Genomic DNA, 20,205 nt, shown 5'->3' on the forward strand with positions numbered 1-20,205 from the left:
CTGCGGAACTCCACTCAGCTCTCCATTCAGAAAAGCACGCTTCCACTTCTATGACCCAACCAATTCTGTATCCATCCTGCCAGCTCACGTCTGATCCCATGCGACTTTACCTTCTGTACCAGTCTGCCATGAGGGACCTTGTCAAAGGCCTTACTGAAATCCATGTATGTAACATCCACTGTCCTTCCATCGTCAATCATCTTTGTCACTTCTTCGTAAAACTCGATCAAGTTAGTGAGACACGACCTCCCCTTCACAAAACCATGCTGCCTCTCACTAATATGCCCATTTGCTTCCAAATGGTAGTAAATCCTGTCACGAAGAATCTTCTCCAATAATTTCCCTACCACTGACGCTCACCGGCCTGTAATTTCCTGGATTATCCCTGCTACTTTTCTTAAACAATGGAACAACATTGGCCATTCTCCAGTCCTCTGGGACCTCACCCGTAGCCAGTGAGGATACAAAGATTTCTGTCAAGGCCCCAGCAATCTTCTCCCTTGCCTCCCTCAGTACTCTGGGGTAGATCCCATCTGGCCCTGGGGGACTTATCCACCTTAATATTCTTCAAGATGCCTAACACCTCTTTTTTGATCTCAACATGATCCAGGCTGTCTACACACTCTTCCCTAGACAAATCGACCGCTAAGTCCTTCTCTTTGGTGAATACTGATGAGAAGTATTCATTTAGTATCTCTCCCATTTCTTCTGGCTCCACACACAGATTCCCACCTCTGTCCCTTTCCCTGGCTACCCTCTTGCTTTTTACATATGTATAAAAGGCCTTGGGATTTTCCTTAATCCTGGTTGCCAGTGACTTATCATGACCCTTTTAGCCCTCCTGACTCCTTGCTTAGGTTTCTTCCTACTTTCTTTGTATTCTCCACAGGCTTCATCTGTTCCCAGCCTTCTAGCCCTTATGAATGCTTCCATTTTCTTTTTGACTAATCTCACAATATCCTTCCAGGAGCCCTGGCGGGAATTATAAAAAGCATGAAACCTCATCCATGGGTGGGATGATGTTTCATGTAGGTTTTAAAAAATTAAAGTTTTTTTTAAATCATTGACATGTCCCAACTCATGTCACAGTGTCACATGAGGGGACATGTCAGGGATTTTTTTTTTCTATTTTTAACACTCTTGACAGTAGAGCTTATCTCCCTGAGGCAGCACTTAGCCTCAAAAAGATGAGTGCACTCTTCTGTACGCATGCGCAAAAGAGCGCACTCTCAGGTTTAGGGGCTCCCCCCCTGCCCGCACAGGAAGCCCATAGCCCTTCCATGAGAATGTCACACTGGGCGGGCCTTAATTGGCCTGCCCACATAAAATGGCACCGTGCCCCCAATTGGGGTCGCCAATCAGGGTCACCGATCAGATGCATGCCTGTGCGCATCCGCTCTTCAACTTCCTCCCCCAAAGGGTGGAAAGTCCTGCCCATGGTAAAGCATGGTGGTGACTCACTACCATCTTCTCAAGGGAAGTTAGGGATGGGCAGTGAATGCTGGCATTGCCAGTGATGCCTAATTCCCATGAATGAATTAAATTTGAGAATTGGGGCAGGTGAGAGAGGAGAGGTGGACATTATAGTACTGGTGGGGGTTACAGAGATAGTCAGGGTAAGGCCATGAACAGGGATAAACACAAAGATAAGAATTTTAAATGTGATGCCTTGACGGACTGTGAGCCGAAGTAGGTCAATGACGATAAACTGATGGGCAAGCATTTGGTAAAAATAATGCCTGGTAGCAACATTAGAATTGGCTTGACCTTTATATGTTGCTAGCAGTCTGATCCTTTCTATCTAGAATGCCTAGTCTTAATTGGCTCAAATACCAATGCTTCTTATTATTCTCATTGCAGGAAGAAAAAACCACATAGAAAATGAATGGATCTCAGACTCCAAGCTGGGCCTGGCAAAATGGATCTGATTGGATAAACAAGTCTTTCTTGCACTGCTGTACATCATTATCATATGGTTTATGTAATAGAAACAACCCTCCTCCCTTCTTTTATTGGGGTTATCTATTCAACAGGATTGGTCGGAAATATACTCATCCTATTTACCATTATCAGGTACAGAGAAACAAAAATGAAAGGAACTGAAAGGTTAATTGAGTCATAGGTATTCAAATTTTAAAAGAAGTATACGGAATTAATGAACATCAATGATTAGATTTTATTTGAAGTAAGACCATGTTTTGTCATTGTGAATGAGCTTTTAGTGATGTACTACAATAACACAGAATTCTACTGTTATTGTTTGGTGGACATTTACATTCTTCTGCTGTCAAGTAGTTGAAAAGTAAGAACAAGATTGATGGTCAGGCTTTCCCAGGAATTAAGTAAGATGGCTTTAAACATATTGAGCATGTCTGTATTGGCACATACATTCAATAAATAGTAAAATAAGAATCCAGGACACCAAAGAACAAAGTTATTAATTGACAAGTGTTTTCTAAGTTTCAGACAGCAATACTGTAGTGTTACTGCAGTGTATTGAACATGTATCAAGTATGTTGGAGAGGAATGTCAGTTTTTATAGCCTACATTCATACGTATATGCAGTTTGAGCAATTACAGAGAAATGTTTGCGTCAAAAAAGCCAAATACAGATATTAGGTTTGAATGCAAAATTGATTAAATTGCATATTTAATTATGCTCCCCATTTTAGTACATTTACATTACAGTCAGATGAGGTGATCATGGACAGCCCAGCTGAAAAGACATTGTCTCAACTGCCTCTTCCCTTCTTTGTCCTCCTCCTCAGCTGCTCGCTGTAAACCCGGTGGCCTGTGCCCTCATGAGGGAGAGGTTTTGCAAGATGCATGCCATAAATCATGAGATGTGCTCTCAAGACTACTGCAGGGCTCTTAGAGAGTAGTCCAGGCAGCAGAAGCGTTGCCCAATGATCTCCTGAATAAAATTTCAGATAGTAGTATGGGCATTGGTTGCACACTGGAGTCAAGGGCTACTTGGTTCTCAGACTACCAGATAAGCTGTTCAGAGAAGGTTCACTCAATTCATTCCTGGGATGAAGGACTTGTCTTATGAAGAAATGTTGAACATATTGGGCCTATACCCATTGGCGTATGGAAGAATGAGGGGTAATCTTATTGAAACATATAAGATCCTGACGGGGCTTGATAGGTTAGATACCGGGAGGATATTTCCTCTTGTGAGGGAATCTAGAACGAGGGGACACAGTTTAAAAATAAGAGTCTTCCCTTTTAAGACAGAGGAAAGGAGAACTTTTCTGTCTCAGAGGGTCGTTAGTATGTGGAATCTCTTACTCCGAAAGCAGTGGAGGCTGGGTCATTGAATTTGTTCAAGGCAGAGTTAGACAGATTTTTGATAGGCAAGAGAGTCAAGGGTTATTGGGGGCAGACATCAAGGTGGAGTTGAGACCACAACCAGATCAGCCATGATGTTATCAAATGGCGGAGCAGGCTCAAAGGACTGAATAGCATACTCAGGCTTCTAAGTCCAATGTTCTTATGTTCCTATAACCTTTGATATCCAACAGTCAGCTTCTGTTTTTTCCTGGTGATTCAAATGTAAATAGTACAGCAGGCCAGCGCAGAATAAAGGCATTGTGACTGCTTCCAGGATATATGTGCATACAGAGTGTCAGTGACCTCTGTAAGGCATCAGTGGAAGGCAAACTGCAAGATATTGGACATGTTGCTTGCTCCAGCCTGGAATGAGCCCAACATAAAGAAGTTGAAAGCCATGGTCACTTTTGCAGCCGTTGGCACTGCCATCCCCTCCCTGCTTTGAGGTTGCAGGTCTATCTGCTTCACATGGCAGAAGTACCTCTTTTTAAAAATGGAGATGCTATACACTGTTTGTAACTAGGGTTGAGATAGAATGCTCCCTGAAAACCTTAGATTGAATACAGCCTCCTGCTGAGAAACCATCTTTCCATCCTCCTCCACCCTCTTCAAGCAGTTTGTCCTACTCTGTGTTTTCTCTAGTTATTCTCCCTGTTCTCCTGCAGAACCATCACTGGAAGCAAGTGGTTTGAGCAGAACCCTTGAAGTGAAAACCAAGACTTTCACCACATGCCACATCACTCCTTGTTGGCTTCACCAATTTTATGTAACAGGACAAACCACTAAGCACTTCTAATAACTCAGTGACAGCCAGTAAAAATCAATTAGCAATTAACCTGAAAGCAGTTGACAATCCCATTAAGTAGTGCAGGTGAGGGTCTTTCCTGCTGCTGGACACATGTTCAACTGTGCGAAATTAAGAGAGGGCATTACCTGGAGTGTTGAGGTCGTAAATGGCACACATGGCATTGCATAATCTGCCTGTTCCAGGTGCACGATTCTTGAATCCATGCTAACAACCTGCCCAAAATGGCATGAGCCACAGCCAGCATCAGAGATGGGCATTCATGGCACAGATGCCTTTTGGATCTGAAAGTACGGGCACGGCATAATCAAATTTTGTGGTTTCTGCCTGATGGTGTAGTGAAAAAAACCTCTTTATTTCATAAAGAAGTGAATGTTCAGTAATGGCTTCTCTAATCACTTGTGGAGTTCCTTAAGAATATATCCTTGGCCCTTCCTATTCTTCATCTGTAAGTTACCCCTTTGCTAATATTATCTACCAGCTGCCGTTGTGGAGTCGGAGAGTCATTACGGCACAGAAGGAGGCCATTAAGTCTATGCTGGATGCACATGTTCTGCATGTCAGCTTTTTCGTAAAATGAACAAACTTTGCTAAAATATTCTGCCTATTAGTATAGAATAAACACCCTCCAAATTTCTAAAGTGAATATTTTTGAGTTATAAGAAAAATATTCTTAAGCAACCTAATATCGGGCCTACATTCTATGTTTACAGGGTTTTACTAACAATGCTACCAGTTTGACAGCAACAGGAACAACAACTTGCACTTATATAGTGCCCGTAATGTTTAAAAATGCCCAAGGTGCTTCACAGAGACATAAAGGCAAATTCATGTCAAGCTAAAGAAGGAGATATTAAAAGGGGAGGCCAAATGTTTGGCCACAGTGGTGAGTTTTAAAATAACTTTTCAAGAAGGCATTGTAAGATGTTCCTGCTCCTTAGGCACTGTTCTTTCATTTTCAAATCTTTCATCATCAACCCCCTCTTCTCAAAAAAACACTGGTCCTTGACCCCTCTCTCTTTGAAAACTGCACCTCCAACCTCCTTTTCCTCTGCAACATCCTTAAATTGGCTGTCGTCCCCTAAACCTGACATTGCCTTTCCTGCAACTCCATGCTTAAACCTATCAGATCAGTTTATTGCCTCCATTGCAGCACTGAAATGACCCTTATCAAAGTCCCTCATGATGTTTCTCAAGCTCTTTTACATGGTTCACCACACCATCCACCTCCAATGACTCTCCTCTGTCATCAAACACAATAGGGCCCACATTCTCATGCCTCTGCCATGTCGGAATGGAGGTGAAAGGCATTAAGAATGGTGGACATGACCTAATTCCAGAATTCCCACCACCATTCCCATTTCTGGCAATTTTTTCCAGTGCGGGATGAGGGTGCAAATAGCAAGCCCACAGGCAGCACTCCCACCCTTGCCAGCTCCATTGTTGGGCAGGCATTTCAGGCCCCCTGCAATATTAAAGAGTCGAGAAAACCTAGTCTGGAAAAGCAAAACAATCATGAATTCAACATTCCGTGTGTGAAAAAAAAATTCCCTCTTACCTTATCATAAACCTGTCAATCCAGCATAGCTAGTGGAAATTCCCATTGACCAAGCCTGTAATCCTGTCCAAGTAAACACATAGGCATTAAAAAACCAGTTCAAATAAAGATTAATTTATTACAGGGTAAACAAGAAGTGAATCAAATAAAGCTATCAGTCCCCTTTGAAAATGTGTAAACGGCCCCTCAAAGGCCTCAATGAATTAGTCATTCACTCAGCCAAGCATTCATAATGGCCATCTGTTTAGGCCACCTGCTTCTGTTGATACAGTTGCCAGATGGCCTCATTACGAATGTTTGGCTGATCATTGAGGTGGCATGGATGAATGGAGAATGCATGGGGCATGAAGGGGATATGGGAGATATGAGTCGGCATGGAGAAGCATGGGAGATACTGGGGCTAGGAGGGGACATGGGAGCATGGGATTGGGTGGAGGGTGAGGGGTGAGCAGTGGAGGGCTTAACAACCATGAATACAAATGGTTGATGTCCCAGTAAACAGCAGTGGGCCTTTTAATCTTCATTGCCATCCCCCCGGCTGTGTTGCCACCTCAGAGACAGCAGGCTATTCTGCAACCCATGCCCACCCTGCTGATATGAAAATAGGTGGAACGGGCTACTCAAGGATGGTGACAGGATCACTGTGTCAGGAAAATCCCCAATTTACAACACCCATCTCCTTGATGAACTAGTCTGGTTCCTTTCTTACTCTTTCAATCCAGGCCAGAGATTTTCCATCCATAGCTACCTTCCCTGTTCCTGCACCTTGACTTCTGAAATGCTCCAAGAATATGGCCTTGCCCATCTCCTATTCCTCATTTATATGCTGCCCCTCGATGACATCATCCATACAATATTAAATTGTATATGTACTGTATTAACACCCAGCTCCAGCACCTCTCTCAAACTCTGCTCTTCCTGTGTGTTGTCAGTCTGCTATCCAACATCAGAGTTTTTTTTATTCGTTCATGGGATGTTGGCATCACTGACTAGGCCAGCATTTATTGTCTATCCCAAATTAACTTTGTTCAGAGGGCATTTAAGAGTCAACCACATTGCTGTGGGTCTGGAGTCACATGTAAGCCAGACCAGGAAAGGACAACTGATTTCCTTCCCTAAAGGACATTAGTGAACCAGATGGGTTTTTACAGAAGCCAACAATGGTTCCATGGTCATCATTAGACTTTAAATTCCAGATTTTTTATTGAACTCAAATTCCACCATCTGCCGTGGTGGGATTATTAAACCTGGGTCTCTGGATTACTAGATCAGTGACAGTGTCACTATGCCATTGCCTCCCCATAAGGGTAGGTTGCAATTTACTTCAAGCAAACACTGAGAAGTCTAAAGCCATTATCTTTGGCACCTACATCAAACCCTGTTCTCTCCCCATCCATTTCATTCCTTTCCTCAGCCACTATCTCATGCTTAACCAGACAGTTCACAATTTCAGGGTTTATTTGATCTAAAGCTGAACTTCCAACTCCATATCCTCTCCAGGGCTGACAATGTCCATACCCATAACACTACCCAACTCCACCGCTGCCTCTGCCTCAGCCTGTTTGTTGCTGAGGCCCTCATCCATCCTTTTGTCACTTCTGGTTTCAACTATTCCAATGCTTTCCTGATCGACCTCACTTCCTCACCCTCCATAAAACTCATCTAGTCCAAAACCCTATCAGCCATATCCTAAGCAGCACAATTGTGTTGACCAGTCACCCGCCTCCCACCGTCTGCTCACTAACATACATTTGCTCCCAGTGGACTAATTCTCATCTTCATCATGATTCAAACTTGTTCAAGGCCTCAGCACTTCCCTACCTGCTCCAACTGTACAACCCTCAGAGAACGTAATATTCTTCCAATACTGGCCTTTTGTGCATCTCTACTTCTTTTACCCCATCACTGGTGGGCATACCTTTAGGCATCTAGGCCCTAAGCTCTGGAGTTCCCGTTCTGTCTCTCCACCTCTTTCTCCTTAAGACCATAATACCATAAGACATAGGAGCAGAAATTAGATCATTCAGCCCATCGAGTCTGCTCCGCCATTCAATCATGACTAATAAGTTTCTCAACCCCATTCTCCCGCCTTCTCCCCGTAACCTTTTTAACCTTCATTATGAACTTTCTGCAAACTTACCTCTTTGACCTAGGCTTCAATCACTCCTAATATTTTCTGCTTTCGCTTAGTGTCAATTTTCATCTGATTGCACTTCTCTGAAGTGCCTTGGAGTAGTTTCCCATTTTCCTAGTTTAAAGGCATTATGTAATGACTCTGCAGCAGCTTAACCTGGCCTGCTTCTTCCGTGCCACCAAAGAACCGTGTAAATTTTTTCATAATTTAACAAATCTAGGGCAAGAGGAAGTTTAATAAATTATCTTGCAATTGACTATAGAGCTGTCACGATAATAGCTGATTGTGGTAGTGGACTCCAGTATTATATACTATACGGTACTCTGTACTATATACAGAGTCACCTGACCTGGAGGTTGAAGATCAGATAGCATATTTTGGAACCTGTCTTGATGGAGTTCAGATACTGCAGATATATGTTCATGTTAGGAAAATGTGTTATCAATAAAGTTAGCTCAGCTACAATGTCGATGGCCTGTGTGCACCATTGAAACAAGAAACAACACAAGAACCGTGTGCAGGAGGAGTGGGGTGTAATTTAATTCTTAAGTTCCCATCCACATAGCCTAACAAAGTTGAATATTGGAAACACAATTCATTCAAAGCATCCAGTGATGCATTAGACCTAATGGTGGGGGAATATATTATATATAATGCATTTCCGTCATTTGGCATTTGCTTCAATCAGTGCATTTCGCCAGTGGGTTGGTGTGAAGCCATATCTGCTGGGAACACTTATCTGACCATTACCTCAATGGTTGCAAATTCATGCATTATGAACATCTGAAATTCCAATGTGCATTTTGTGCAGGTGAGGTTCCCTACCAGGAGTGTTCAGTCAGAATATTCTCACATAAATTACTACTGTTAATGTATACCTAGCAGATGCACTGGCTTAAATGCAAAGATAGCTTGTGATATGGCAAATAAATCAATGCCTTAGTAAATGTTATTATTAACAGGCTGCTTAGTTATCATTGAGAAATACATATTGTTCAAGGTCATCAAAATGTTATCTGTGTTATTATAGCGCCATTATTTGAATAAGCCCATCACTAAACAAAATGAAGTACATTTAGTAAGACAAACATAGAAACCTATTTTACCAGGCAATAATATAATGCTGATTGAATTAAGTTTAGATCTGTTTCAGGTCAGTACGGAAGACCATCCCAGATATTTATATTTGTAACCTAGCAGTGGCAGATTTGGTTCACATTATTGGACTACCATTCCTGATTCATCAGTGGGTACGAGGAGGCGAGTGGGTGCTTGGCAGTACTGTCTGCACCATTATCACATCGCTAGACAGTTGCAATCAGTTTTCCTGTTGTGCAATTATGACAGCTATGAGTCTGGACAGGTAAGCAAGAGCACAATGTTGTTACTTTAACAAATCTTCAAAATAATCTAAATGAATTATTGATTTTTTTTTATTCATTCATTCACGGGATATGGGGAGGAGGGGAATGAATAGGTGGGGCAGGCGTGAAGGCCTAGGGGAGGCTGGGGGTGGTAGGAGAAAAAGAGATGGAATGGGTGAGCGGCAGGGTGGGATGGGGCATATTGGAGTGTGGGCGGGGGGCAATAGAGGTGTGGACCAGCATGGGTGGGGGGAAAGAGGAGGGAGGGTTCGGGAGAGTCAATGTAGGCATCCTCAGTGTTGGTGATAGGATGAAATGGTGACAGTTAAAGAGGGCAGCGGGCATCGGTAGGGTGGTCGAGTGAAGGGACGCTGAAGGTTGCGAGGGAATGTGGAAGTTGATGCGGATTCAGGGTGTCAGCAGGATGAGGGGGCCATGCCTATTGTAAGGGGGTTGGGGGGGTGTGGTGGGCTGTTTGGGAAAGCAGGGGACTTCAACATTGACATGCACGGGATGGGAGCTCATGGGGGATGATTGAAGTGTGACCCTGGGGATGTCAAAGATGATTCCTGGGAGGTCAATGGTTAATGGGGGAGGGTGTGGATGATGGGGGTATGGGAAAAGGTGTTTGATTCTACCTCTGGGGGTAGGGGACTCTACCTTAAATGTTACTGGCTGCTTGCAACAATGCAGAGCTTCGTGGTGAAGATCTTGAGATGCTCCATGGGATTTGGGTCATCAGGGATGAGTGGAGATGCGGGTCAGCTCAACTGGACAACTGAAGGGGAACCCCAGCCTGCAGTACTTAAAATGTTAGGGCCTTAGAACAGATGAGAGTGTGAAGGGCAAAGGTTCACCGTGCACAGGAGACTTCTTGCACATGGCTTGCAAGGGCCCTGGCAAAGACCTTTGCCTCCCTGTACATGCCTGATTCTGGGGGAAATGGGGTAACCCTTCGAAGATGGTAGGTAGGAACGGGGGTGGGGGCTGCACAACTTAAGGACTATCACAAATAAACCACATCAGACACGAATAAAGTGCAAGTCAACTCTATTTACCAAAGTGTGATAAGTGTAACAATCTTAGTGCACTCGTGCAACCACCTGCGAAATCAGAACTTCTTAATTTTTCTCTCCCTACCACTTCTTCTAAATGCTCCCCCGACATCCACAGCAGGGATGGAGGCAGCCTGCTGACACATTGGCCTTGTTGCCTTGGGTGGCTTTGGCGGCCATCCTCTGGAGACACGAGGCCTGGAGGGCCCCGGCTTACTTTGCTGAGGCTGAGGTCACATGATACTGTGCAAATTCACAGCAGCCTCCACGGCAGGAAACACTCTCCGTCCCCGCCCCCACCACAGGATATAGTCCCAGAATGGAAAATGCCGCCCTGAAGATTTGTCAATATGACACCAGTGAGAAAATAAAAAAAAAGGATACTAACATTCATTTTTGCCTATAACGTTTAATTAACCCCTTCTGATATCTGAAAAAGTTCCTGTCTGGAGAATCTAGGAGTAAAAATTCAACTTCAAGGCTACAAAACAGGCAGTAGCAGATAGGCTTCTCATTATACATCTCACCCAATCTGACTTTCTATTGATGCTCGCTCCCATTTTGTATCCATGCCAAAATTATTGAGGTTTTTCTACATTTCTTCCTATCTCTTTTCTGCAATTCTCCTTGGATCATTTCAAGTGCAAAGAGCAGACAGTGAGCTGCTTTAGGGTCTCTACTAATGCTCAAAATCCAGCATTGAGGAGGTACATGTGATTGACTTGGGGAGTTGGATTCATCTCTGCATTACTGTCACTTTGGGTTGCCAAAACAGAGTGAAATGGATTCTTAAAAACAATCACCTAAATTCAAGTGTGAAAAACTGTATCAGAATAATTGTATCAAAAAATTGCCTGTCCCCTTTAAAGTCACCAGACGTTCACTCCGCCACAATTAAATCGGGTCAAGGGGGCGTGGCTTATTATTCAACCCATTTCCCTAAACCTCCAGCCCAAATCCGATCCAATTCATTATTGCCACTATATAAATGACAATACGAGATGCCGGAAGGCAATCGCATCAAGTGCTGTTACTGAAAGCTGGTGTTACTTTGCTTATATTTTGATCAGTTTAGTACATAGGCAAATTTTACTCAGCTTCATCCACATGAATCATAAAATCATAGAATCTTACAACATAGAAGGAGGCCATTAGGCTCATCGTGTCTGTGTTGGCCCTTTGAAAGATCACTTAGTCCCAGTCCCCTGTTCTTCACAGTCCTGCAACTTCAAGCATATATCCAATTTCCTCTTGAAAATTACTATTGCAGCTGCATTTACCACCCTTTTCATTTCAGATCATAACCCTTCACTGCATAAAAAAAACTTCTCGTCTCTCAGATTTTTTTGTCAGCTATCTTAAATATGTCCGGCCCATCTCCCACGCATCCGCCCTCACGCCTTCTCCTCCCTCCCAGAAAGATGATAGGGTCCCCCTTGTCCTCACTTATCACCCCACCAACCTCCGCATTCAAAGGATCATCCTCCGCCATTTCCGCCAACTCCAGCATGATGCCACCACCAAACACATCTTCCCCTCACCCCCCCGGCGGTATTCCGTAGGGATCGTTCCCTCCGGGACACCCTGGTCCACTCCTCCATCACCCCCTACTCCTCAACCCCTACCTATGGCACCTCCCATGCCCACACAAAAGATGTAACACCTGCCCCTTCACTTCGTCTCTCCTCACCGTCCAAGGGCCCAAACACTCCTTTCAAGTGATGCAGCATTTCACTTGCATTTCCCCCAACTTAGTCTACTGTATTTGCTGCTCTCAATGCGGTCTCCTCTACAATGGAGAGACCAAACGTAAACTGGGCGACCGCTTTGCAGAACACCTGCGGTCTGTCTGTAAGAAAGACCCAAACCTCCCTGTCGCTTGCCATTTTAACACTCCACACTGCTCTCTTGCCCACATGTCTGTCCTTGGCCTGCTGCATTGTTCCAGTGAAGCCCAACGCAAACTGGAGGAACAGCACCTCATCTTCCGACTAAGCACTTTACAGCCTTCCGGACTGAATATTGAATTCAACAACTTTAGATCTTGAACTCCCTCCTCCATCCCCACCCACTTTCTGTTTCTTCCCCCTTCCTTTTGTTTTTTCCAATAATTTATATAGATTTTTCTTTTCCCACCTATTGCCATTATTTTTAAATCTTGTATGCCGAGCTAGTCTTTCCACCCCACCCCCACAGAGCTGTACCTCGAGTGCCCTGTCACCCATTCTTAATTAGCACATTCATTTAGATAATATCACCACGTTCAACACTTCTTTGTTCCATTGTCTGTGACATCTTTTGATTATCTGCTCCTATCACTGCTTGCTTGTCCCTACAACCACCAACACCACCCCCCCGCCACCTTAAATCAGCATATATTTCACCCCTCTTCTAACACTCAATCAGTTCTGTCGAAGGGTAATGAGGACTCGAAACGTCAACTCTTTTCTTCTCTGCTGATGCTGCCAGACCTGCTGAGTTTTTCCAGATAATTCTGTTTTTGTTTTAAATTTATATCTTCTGGTTATCAACCATCCAACCCGTAGAAACAGTTTCTTCCCAACTACTCTATGAAAACAGTAAATCATCTTGAACTCTTCCATTAAATTGCCCTTAACCTTCACTGCTCCCAGGAGAACAATCCCAACTTCTCTTGTCTGTCCACATGTCCCTTCAAAATGAAACACTTGCATGCCTTGCTATCTGTCACTGTACAAACAGGGATGGGTGAGAATGTGTTTGGACATGATCCCCAATTTTTAGGGCCAAGCCCCCCTCCATGAGCATCTCTCACCTGTCCTGAGGAGTGTTAATACCGAGGTTTTGTGTTCTATCAGGCCAAGAGAAAGCTTTGGCTTGGTGGGTAAGCAGAAGCATGGGAGCAAAGTAGAGCAGAGACAGCAAACATATCCAATCTTAGTGATAAGAAAGTCCATGAGCTTCTTGTCCTTGTTGTTGGGTAGGGTTGCGAGTGCTAAAAGAGATGGTTGACAGGCTTAAGTGTGCATTTCTTACAATTGATGGAGGCCTTTCCTGTTTTTTTTTAAACATTCATGGGATGTGGGCATCGCTGGTTAGGCCAGCATTTAGTGAGACTGATCATGATAGGAGAGACGAAGGGTGATTTAAGCCTGAATTTTACGCAAGTTGGGCGCACGCAATCGGCAGTCCTGGAAGCGAATGCATTATCCACTCCTGCCAGCGATCACAACCCAGAAACAATTTCATACTGGCTGCCCAATGAAGGGCCGGCCAGTGTGAAATGCACCCGGATGTTGGCTCGGCTCTGCCGGGGGTGGTGGGAACATGGTGCGTGCCGGGTCCAATGGTGACCCACAGGGAGCATTTAAAAGGGCACTGGCAGCTCCCTGAAGGCTGCCAGGAGTTGGAGAGGAGCCTCGGGGAGCTGTCAGCGAAAGAGTGCAAGATCGTTTGCTTGGCAAGAGTGATGGCCTCAGCACCCGCTGGGCATACCAGGTAGGATGGCAATGCCGGTGAGCACTCTGCCCCCTGGTTCTCTGATGAGGGCCTGCGTGTTCTCATGGAGGCAGTGAGTGCCCGGCGTAACATACTCATGACACAGGGTGGCAAAAGGAGGCCAACCACCAGACAAAGAAGGCCTGGTTGGAAGTGGTTGCCCAGGTGAGCGGGCATGATGTTGTGTTCCACACATTGCTTCAGTGCCAGAAATGGTTCAATAATCTTCTGTGCTACACAATGTTGAGTACCAACTTGGCATGGAACTGTGTTTTTATGTCTTTGTGACTGTGCTTTGTGGTGCTCAGGGGTGTGAGATACAGAGAGCCAAAAGGCATATATCCTGATGCATGCCAAGGCTGAAAGATCATCACACATGGGCACATCACACTCGCTTGAGGAGATTGCCAAAGGCCCCTTCTGGGTCACCATTGGACTGCTGGAGAGCATGCTGAGTCTGAGGCAGATGATGAGCCTTCCATCAGGCAGCAGATTCTGGATGTCTAGTGGGATGCATGGGAGGATGTGGTAGAGATCCCTGAGGATCTGCAAGGTCTCTGTCATGAAGGAGCCTATGCTGAGTGTGAACACTATGTTGATCCAGATCTCCAAGTGCACAGCCTCCTCCATCGAGAGAGTGGTGACTCTCATGGAGAGGCAGCTCCAGGAACATAATCAGGGGCAGAACTTTTCAAATGGTGGGCAGGCTTGGTGGGAGCGGGCACAGAGCCATTCGCCGTCTGCGATCGGCTCCACGCCACCATTTTACGCAGGCGGGCCAATTAAGGACTGCCTAAAGTAATACACGATTGGTAGCGCTCAATGCTACTTGTGCAAGGTGGGGGGAGAAGGGACAGTCGGGGCCAGCGCATCTATCGCACATGCACGGATCTGCCTCAGGGAGATTGAATCGATATGGAAAAAATTAAATCAAAAATTTATTTAAACATGTTCCCTCATGTGACTGTGTCAGATGAGATAGGACATGTTTTTATATGTGTGAAATTTTTTTATTTATTTAATAAAAGCTTTAGGGAACTCACCCCCCTCATGGATGAGATTTCCTAAAAAATGCAAGGGCCACTTGGCCTTTTTGCCTGCCCACCAACTGTAAGGTTGGATAGGCAATGTTAACAATTACTTCAATTAATTTTTTAAAGGCCTTAATAGGCTGTTTACATATCGGCAAGCGTGCAGCCGACTCCGGCATGCGCCCGCCGAACAAAACATCGCAACTCAGTGCAATGACATTGGGACGCACGCCGGAAGTCATCGCGCAGCATTTTACACGTCGGCATGTCAGGCCCAACCCGCACACCGACTGAAAAATTCTGCCCCAGGAGTTTCTGGGGCTGCACTCGGACCTGCAAGCCCACACACCAGCAGCAACGTCAGCAGGTCACTGTCAGCGTGAGAGATGGATGAGGCACCTTGTCACTCTGCTAAGTTCCCGTCCATCAACGGTGAGCAGGGAGTTCAAACCAACCTCACGCTGGCAGACCAGCTGCATGTCACATCTGTGGGCTCCTCTCAGGATGCTCCTGATGATAGCAGCAGCTGCTCTGGCCCTCTGCCAGAGCCCGTTGCATCTGATGAGGCCACGATGACTGAGGAATGCCCAGCCATGGCGCTGGATACTCCCTCCGAGGCGGTGCCTGCACAGGCTCCACCATCCAGAGGGCGGCTGCCAAGTTCATCAGGGCCAATAGGGCATCACAGTCAGCAGGCCGCCTCCTATGCTGTTGCCAGCGAGGGATGGGAGGGGCACCAAGATGCAGCACTCGCAAATGGAAGTTTAGGGCACTACAAGAGGGGTTGTCATGGGTAATATTACTTCAGTTGAAACATGTCCGATGTTCAAATTGAGTAAACATGACCACCATTTAAAGATGTTATAATGTTTTATGGTCTGAATGTGTTTTATGTTTCTCATTGATGTTGGACATGGGAGTGGCTTGTGACAGATGGGAAGGGTGCTAATTTTATTTCAGAGGTCGTTAGTTGACATAGGGGGACCACAGGATGACCTCATCAGGAATGTTCAGTAAGGTGGCTTCACCCTTGCCCTCACTTTCATGCTAAGCCTTGATGCCTCGCTGAATGGACAGAGAATCAAGCATCCGTGGTCTCCCTGCTTCCCACACCGTTCCTCACTTCGGCAACCATGGCTTCATCCGGGCCTTCTCCGGCTTCCAATCAGACTGATCAGTTCAGTGGCCCTCTGTGGCCTGAGGATTTGCCTCACTGTCTTCATCCTCCAATGGGTCCCCCCTTGACTGAGCCAGATCATGCAGAGCACAGCGCACAATGGCAGTAAGCGAGAGGCACTCTGGAGGATATTGAAGTGCCCCCCTGATTGGTCCAGGCAGCAGAACCTCATCTTGAACAGCCGAATGGTCCTCTCAATTACCACCCTTGTAGAGGCATGACTTCTATTGTACCTCTCCTCCGCTTCTGTCCTTGGGTATCGGAGTGGCGTCATGAGCCACCTTTTCAGGGGATAATCTTTGTCACCCGGGAGCCAGCCATCCAGCTGAGCTGGAGTGATGAAGAGCCTTGGCACCTGGGAGTGTCACAGGAGGTACATATCATGGCAGCTGCCAGGGTACCTGGCACAGACCCGCAAAATCTATGTCCTGCAAACAATCTGGATGTTGATGGAGTGGAAGTCCTTTCTGTTGGCGAAGGCACCTGGATCACTCATTGATGCCTTTGTGGCCACATGCATGCAGTCTAGGATGAGGGGGAACCCAGCAATTGCAGCGAAGCTCTTGCTCGCTCAGCCTGGCTGGCTTCGTCGGTTTGGAAATGAAGTTCATGACCCGTCTGAACAGGGCGTCTGTGACCAGCTTGACGCAGCTGTGGGCAGCAGATGGGGCAACACCACATAGATCTCTCACTGACCCTTGGAAAGAATCAGAGGTAAAAAAGTTCAGGGCCACTGTCACCTTAAGAACCACTGCCATACAGTGGCCACCGACACAGTTTGAGGCGATCTCTGGGCCAATCATGTGGCAAATAGAGATCACAGTTTCCCTAGAGAGGCGGAGCCTCCTGCAGCATGGGACCTCAGAAATGCCCAGGTAGCTGGAGCGCTGCCTGTAGACTCTGTCTGCAGGACAATGGCATCTTCTGCAGGCCCTTCTGCCTTGCATTTCCTGCTGGCCCTGCACCCATGTGGCTACGCCCCTCTTTCCACAGGTCGCTCTCTGGCATGCTGCTGCCTCCTCTCTCTTCTGGTCCTCTCCTCTACTTCAGAGGATGTCCCTCCAGCAGAGTAGACAATCCCCATTTGCTGGAATACAGACCGCATAGGAGATTGCGCTGACAGGTGCACCCGGCAGAAAGCCTGGAAGAAAGCTTGTAAGCCGAAGAGTCCTCCAGAAAACACAGGAAATGCAGTGAACTGTCAGAAAACCACCTCCAACTAACTGACACCTAAACTCTTACCTATTCACACAGTCATGGCTCTAGTCTAATTTTATCCCACCCTGGATTGAGTTTCACTTAAAAACGGGATAGCTGCCCAGCCTTGTGGCCCATGCACCAACTGCAAAATCGCACAGGCCGCATAAAATTTCTATCAATTGTCTTTTTAATGAGTTTGATTGCCCGTTTAATTGTCGGCAATCGTGCCTCCAACTCCCACATGTGCCCGCCGACCGTAATATGGTGCAACAGTGTAATGACGTTGGGACACATGTCCGACGTTTGATTGGCTCGGCTGCCCACCCGATCCTGTAACATAAAATTCTGGCTATACTGTCTAATGCAATAGTTGAAAATTCATTTGCAGTAAGCCTGTGATTACTTGATATTTTATGGCTGTATGTGACACCCCATCGGCAGTACAGGACCTTGAAATATATACTTTCGCATTTTGTTATTAAACCACTTTAGTGTTATGTACAGCGATTGACGCTAAATTGTTGAGTCACTCAATGTGAGCTGATCAGTTTGTGCTGGCAATTATTCTGGTCATTGCTCCTCTGCTTAGAGCTTTGTGATATGTTTGTCGACACTATAGGTTCCAAATAAATGTAAGTTGCTGTTGGTCTAGTGTGTTTAGTGAAAAAGAATAAACCTAGGATTTTGTAATGAGGGGCATAAAAGATGTGATATTAGACATTTTTAGATATTGCTGATTTATATGTCTATTTCCATGTAAATAGTTTCATTTTTGTACCCATCTACTGTGAATATCTTTTGTAATAATGCAATGTTAATGTGTATCATGCCACCAACAGAGCATAAAAGGGATTCTTGATAATCACCTAACTGCTCATAAATGTACAGAGGATCATTTTCATTTATCCCCTTCCTTGAGCAGAAGTGCACAAATAACAGTAAATTTTCTCATTTTGAACTGCTGGCATATATCTGTAAAGATTTCAGGCAATGGAGGCACAGTATGCCACAGGATATCCTGTCCTTTAAAACTAAAAGAGAGAAAATCCTGCAAGGCCCACTGACCTTCATACCAGAAGTCCTGGTTTGTTCTCTCCGTACACAAATTTCTGCACTGGAAATGAAGATTCATGATATCTAGGGGACTATTTTACCCCTACCCATCCAGTGGAAATTAGACAGTTGAATAGAGTTGCCAGGATCTTGTCATCCGAAATTTTAACTTGCTCTCTTAAACAGGTTGTAAGTGCAACCTCCCCCAAAGCCAATGGCAACCTACTTTCCACATCATGATCTGACTGCAATTTTAACTGAGGCCTGTGTAAGAAATTTGGCACAGAGGCTACGTTGTGTCCCTCCAGGAGAAGGAAAAGGACAGTCGAAGGGGGGATTCACACCTGATGGCCCCTGGCAGCTGGCTGCAGGAGACATTGTCAACAAGCTAGGAGCAGACTCCATTGGCAGCAGGCATACCACACTGTGCAGACCAGAGGCAAAGGAGAATTTACAAAGTAACATAAATCCACATAAAACATTGTAATTATCATTGGTCTAAAACCAAATTATATTGAAGATCACAGATGTCAGTACAGATGCCCCTGTTTCACACACAAAGAAAGTTTATTCATGGTCTGTTAGACTGTTTCAATGCAGTTCATGAACTATTGATTTGCTTTTCAATTGATCAAAATTAAATGTCAGTTTCTTGAGAATACAGCTTAGTGGTATTGATTTAAGATGAGTGGTTCAATGAAGATAATTAATAGGACATCAAACTGTTCTAAACTCTGCATATATTTGTAGATTTTTTTGTTATATACATATCAGCAGTCAAGTGTAATACTATAATTACCGAGTTATATATAGAAGTATAACTATAATATTTATAAATATGTATATAAATTGAACTCAGTATTATGGGGGTAAAAACAAAATCTCAAATTTTGATAATCTGTGTAAAAGCAGTAGGACAATCAACATCTGAAGGGCAAAAATGAATTTCAAGTGTACTATTAGATCTAAGGGGGAATCTGCAGACTTTGCACTTCCTTAGAAAAAAGGGCCAACAGGAAGGATAGATCAGAAATGTAAGCAAGGTGCCTTTGAAAAATCATGCACAACACTTGCCAGAATTTCTAATGTGGACTTCTAGTAGATGAAGCTTCCTGTCAAGTGCACAGGCTCAGACGGTTACCTAAAACTTTAACATATTTTTTCTCCTTTCAATGTAATCTCCCCGCTTTATGTTTCCAATAATTTCTGTGGAACTCTAAACATTTGTTTGCTTTGTATCACTTTTCCCTGTGTAGTTTGTGTCTCAAAACAACCAGCATCTTTAATAAAACACTGTCGGAGGTGCCATCTTTCGATGAAACATTAAACTGTGGCTCTGTCTGCCCTCTCAGGTGGATGTAAATGATCTTATGACACTATTCAAACAAAGGAGTTTACCTGATGTTCTAGCGAATATTTATACATCAATTACCATAACTAAATATAGATTATCTGGTCATGCATTATTTTATTGCTGGCTTTGGGATCTTGCTGTGTATGGATTGACTGCCACTTTTCCTTACATCATATCAGTGACTGCATTTCAAAAGTACTTGATTTCCTTTAAAGCAATACAAAACATCCTGAGGTAGTGAAGGGTGCTATAAAAATCTATTTAAAATTTGTGTGTGATTTTTGCAATGAGTGCATAATTTAACAGTTAGGATGTTTGAGAAAATTCCTTGCAATCATTCCCATCCGTCAGGATCTCTGATTGACCACATCAGTCTCACTGGTCATCAGGCTCAGATGTCAGAATGTTCAGACCCGGATGGAAAGTGTTAATTGGCATTTCTGCAGCTCAGCCAAAGTGAACTTATCAGGTTTACTCTTGTAGCAATAAACCAAAAAGGAAATGAGGAGATGTTTTTCAACAGCAAGTTGTTCGGATCTGAAATTCATTGCCTGAAAGGGTGGTGAAAGCAGATTCAATAGTAATTTTCAAAAGGGAATTGGGTAAATGCCTGAGGGGGGAAGAATTGCAAGTCTGAACAGAAGAGGAATGGGACTAATTGAAA

At 44.7% G+C, this 20,205-nt stretch overlaps 1 protein-coding gene across 1 annotated transcript in view; it reads left to right on the plus strand.

Annotated features, from left to right (window-relative positions):
- The first annotated feature begins 1,881 nt into the window (after nucleotides 1–1,881).
- mchr2a (melanin concentrating hormone receptor 2a) overlaps nucleotides 1,882–20,205 on the plus strand; it is a 33,605-nt gene continuing 15,281 nt past the window's right edge. The window contains 3 exon segments of the mRNA XM_041187171.1: nucleotides 1,882–1,941; nucleotides 1,943–2,073; nucleotides 8,984–9,193. Coding sequence (XP_041043105.1) covers nucleotides 1,882–1,941; nucleotides 1,943–2,073; nucleotides 8,984–9,193 — 401 coding nt within the window.

The sequence above is a fragment of the Carcharodon carcharias genome, chromosome 5, assembly GCF_017639515.1.
Source record: "Carcharodon carcharias isolate sCarCar2 chromosome 5, sCarCar2.pri, whole genome shotgun sequence".
Taxonomy (NCBI): Eukaryota; Metazoa; Chordata; class Chondrichthyes; order Lamniformes; family Lamnidae; genus Carcharodon; species Carcharodon carcharias.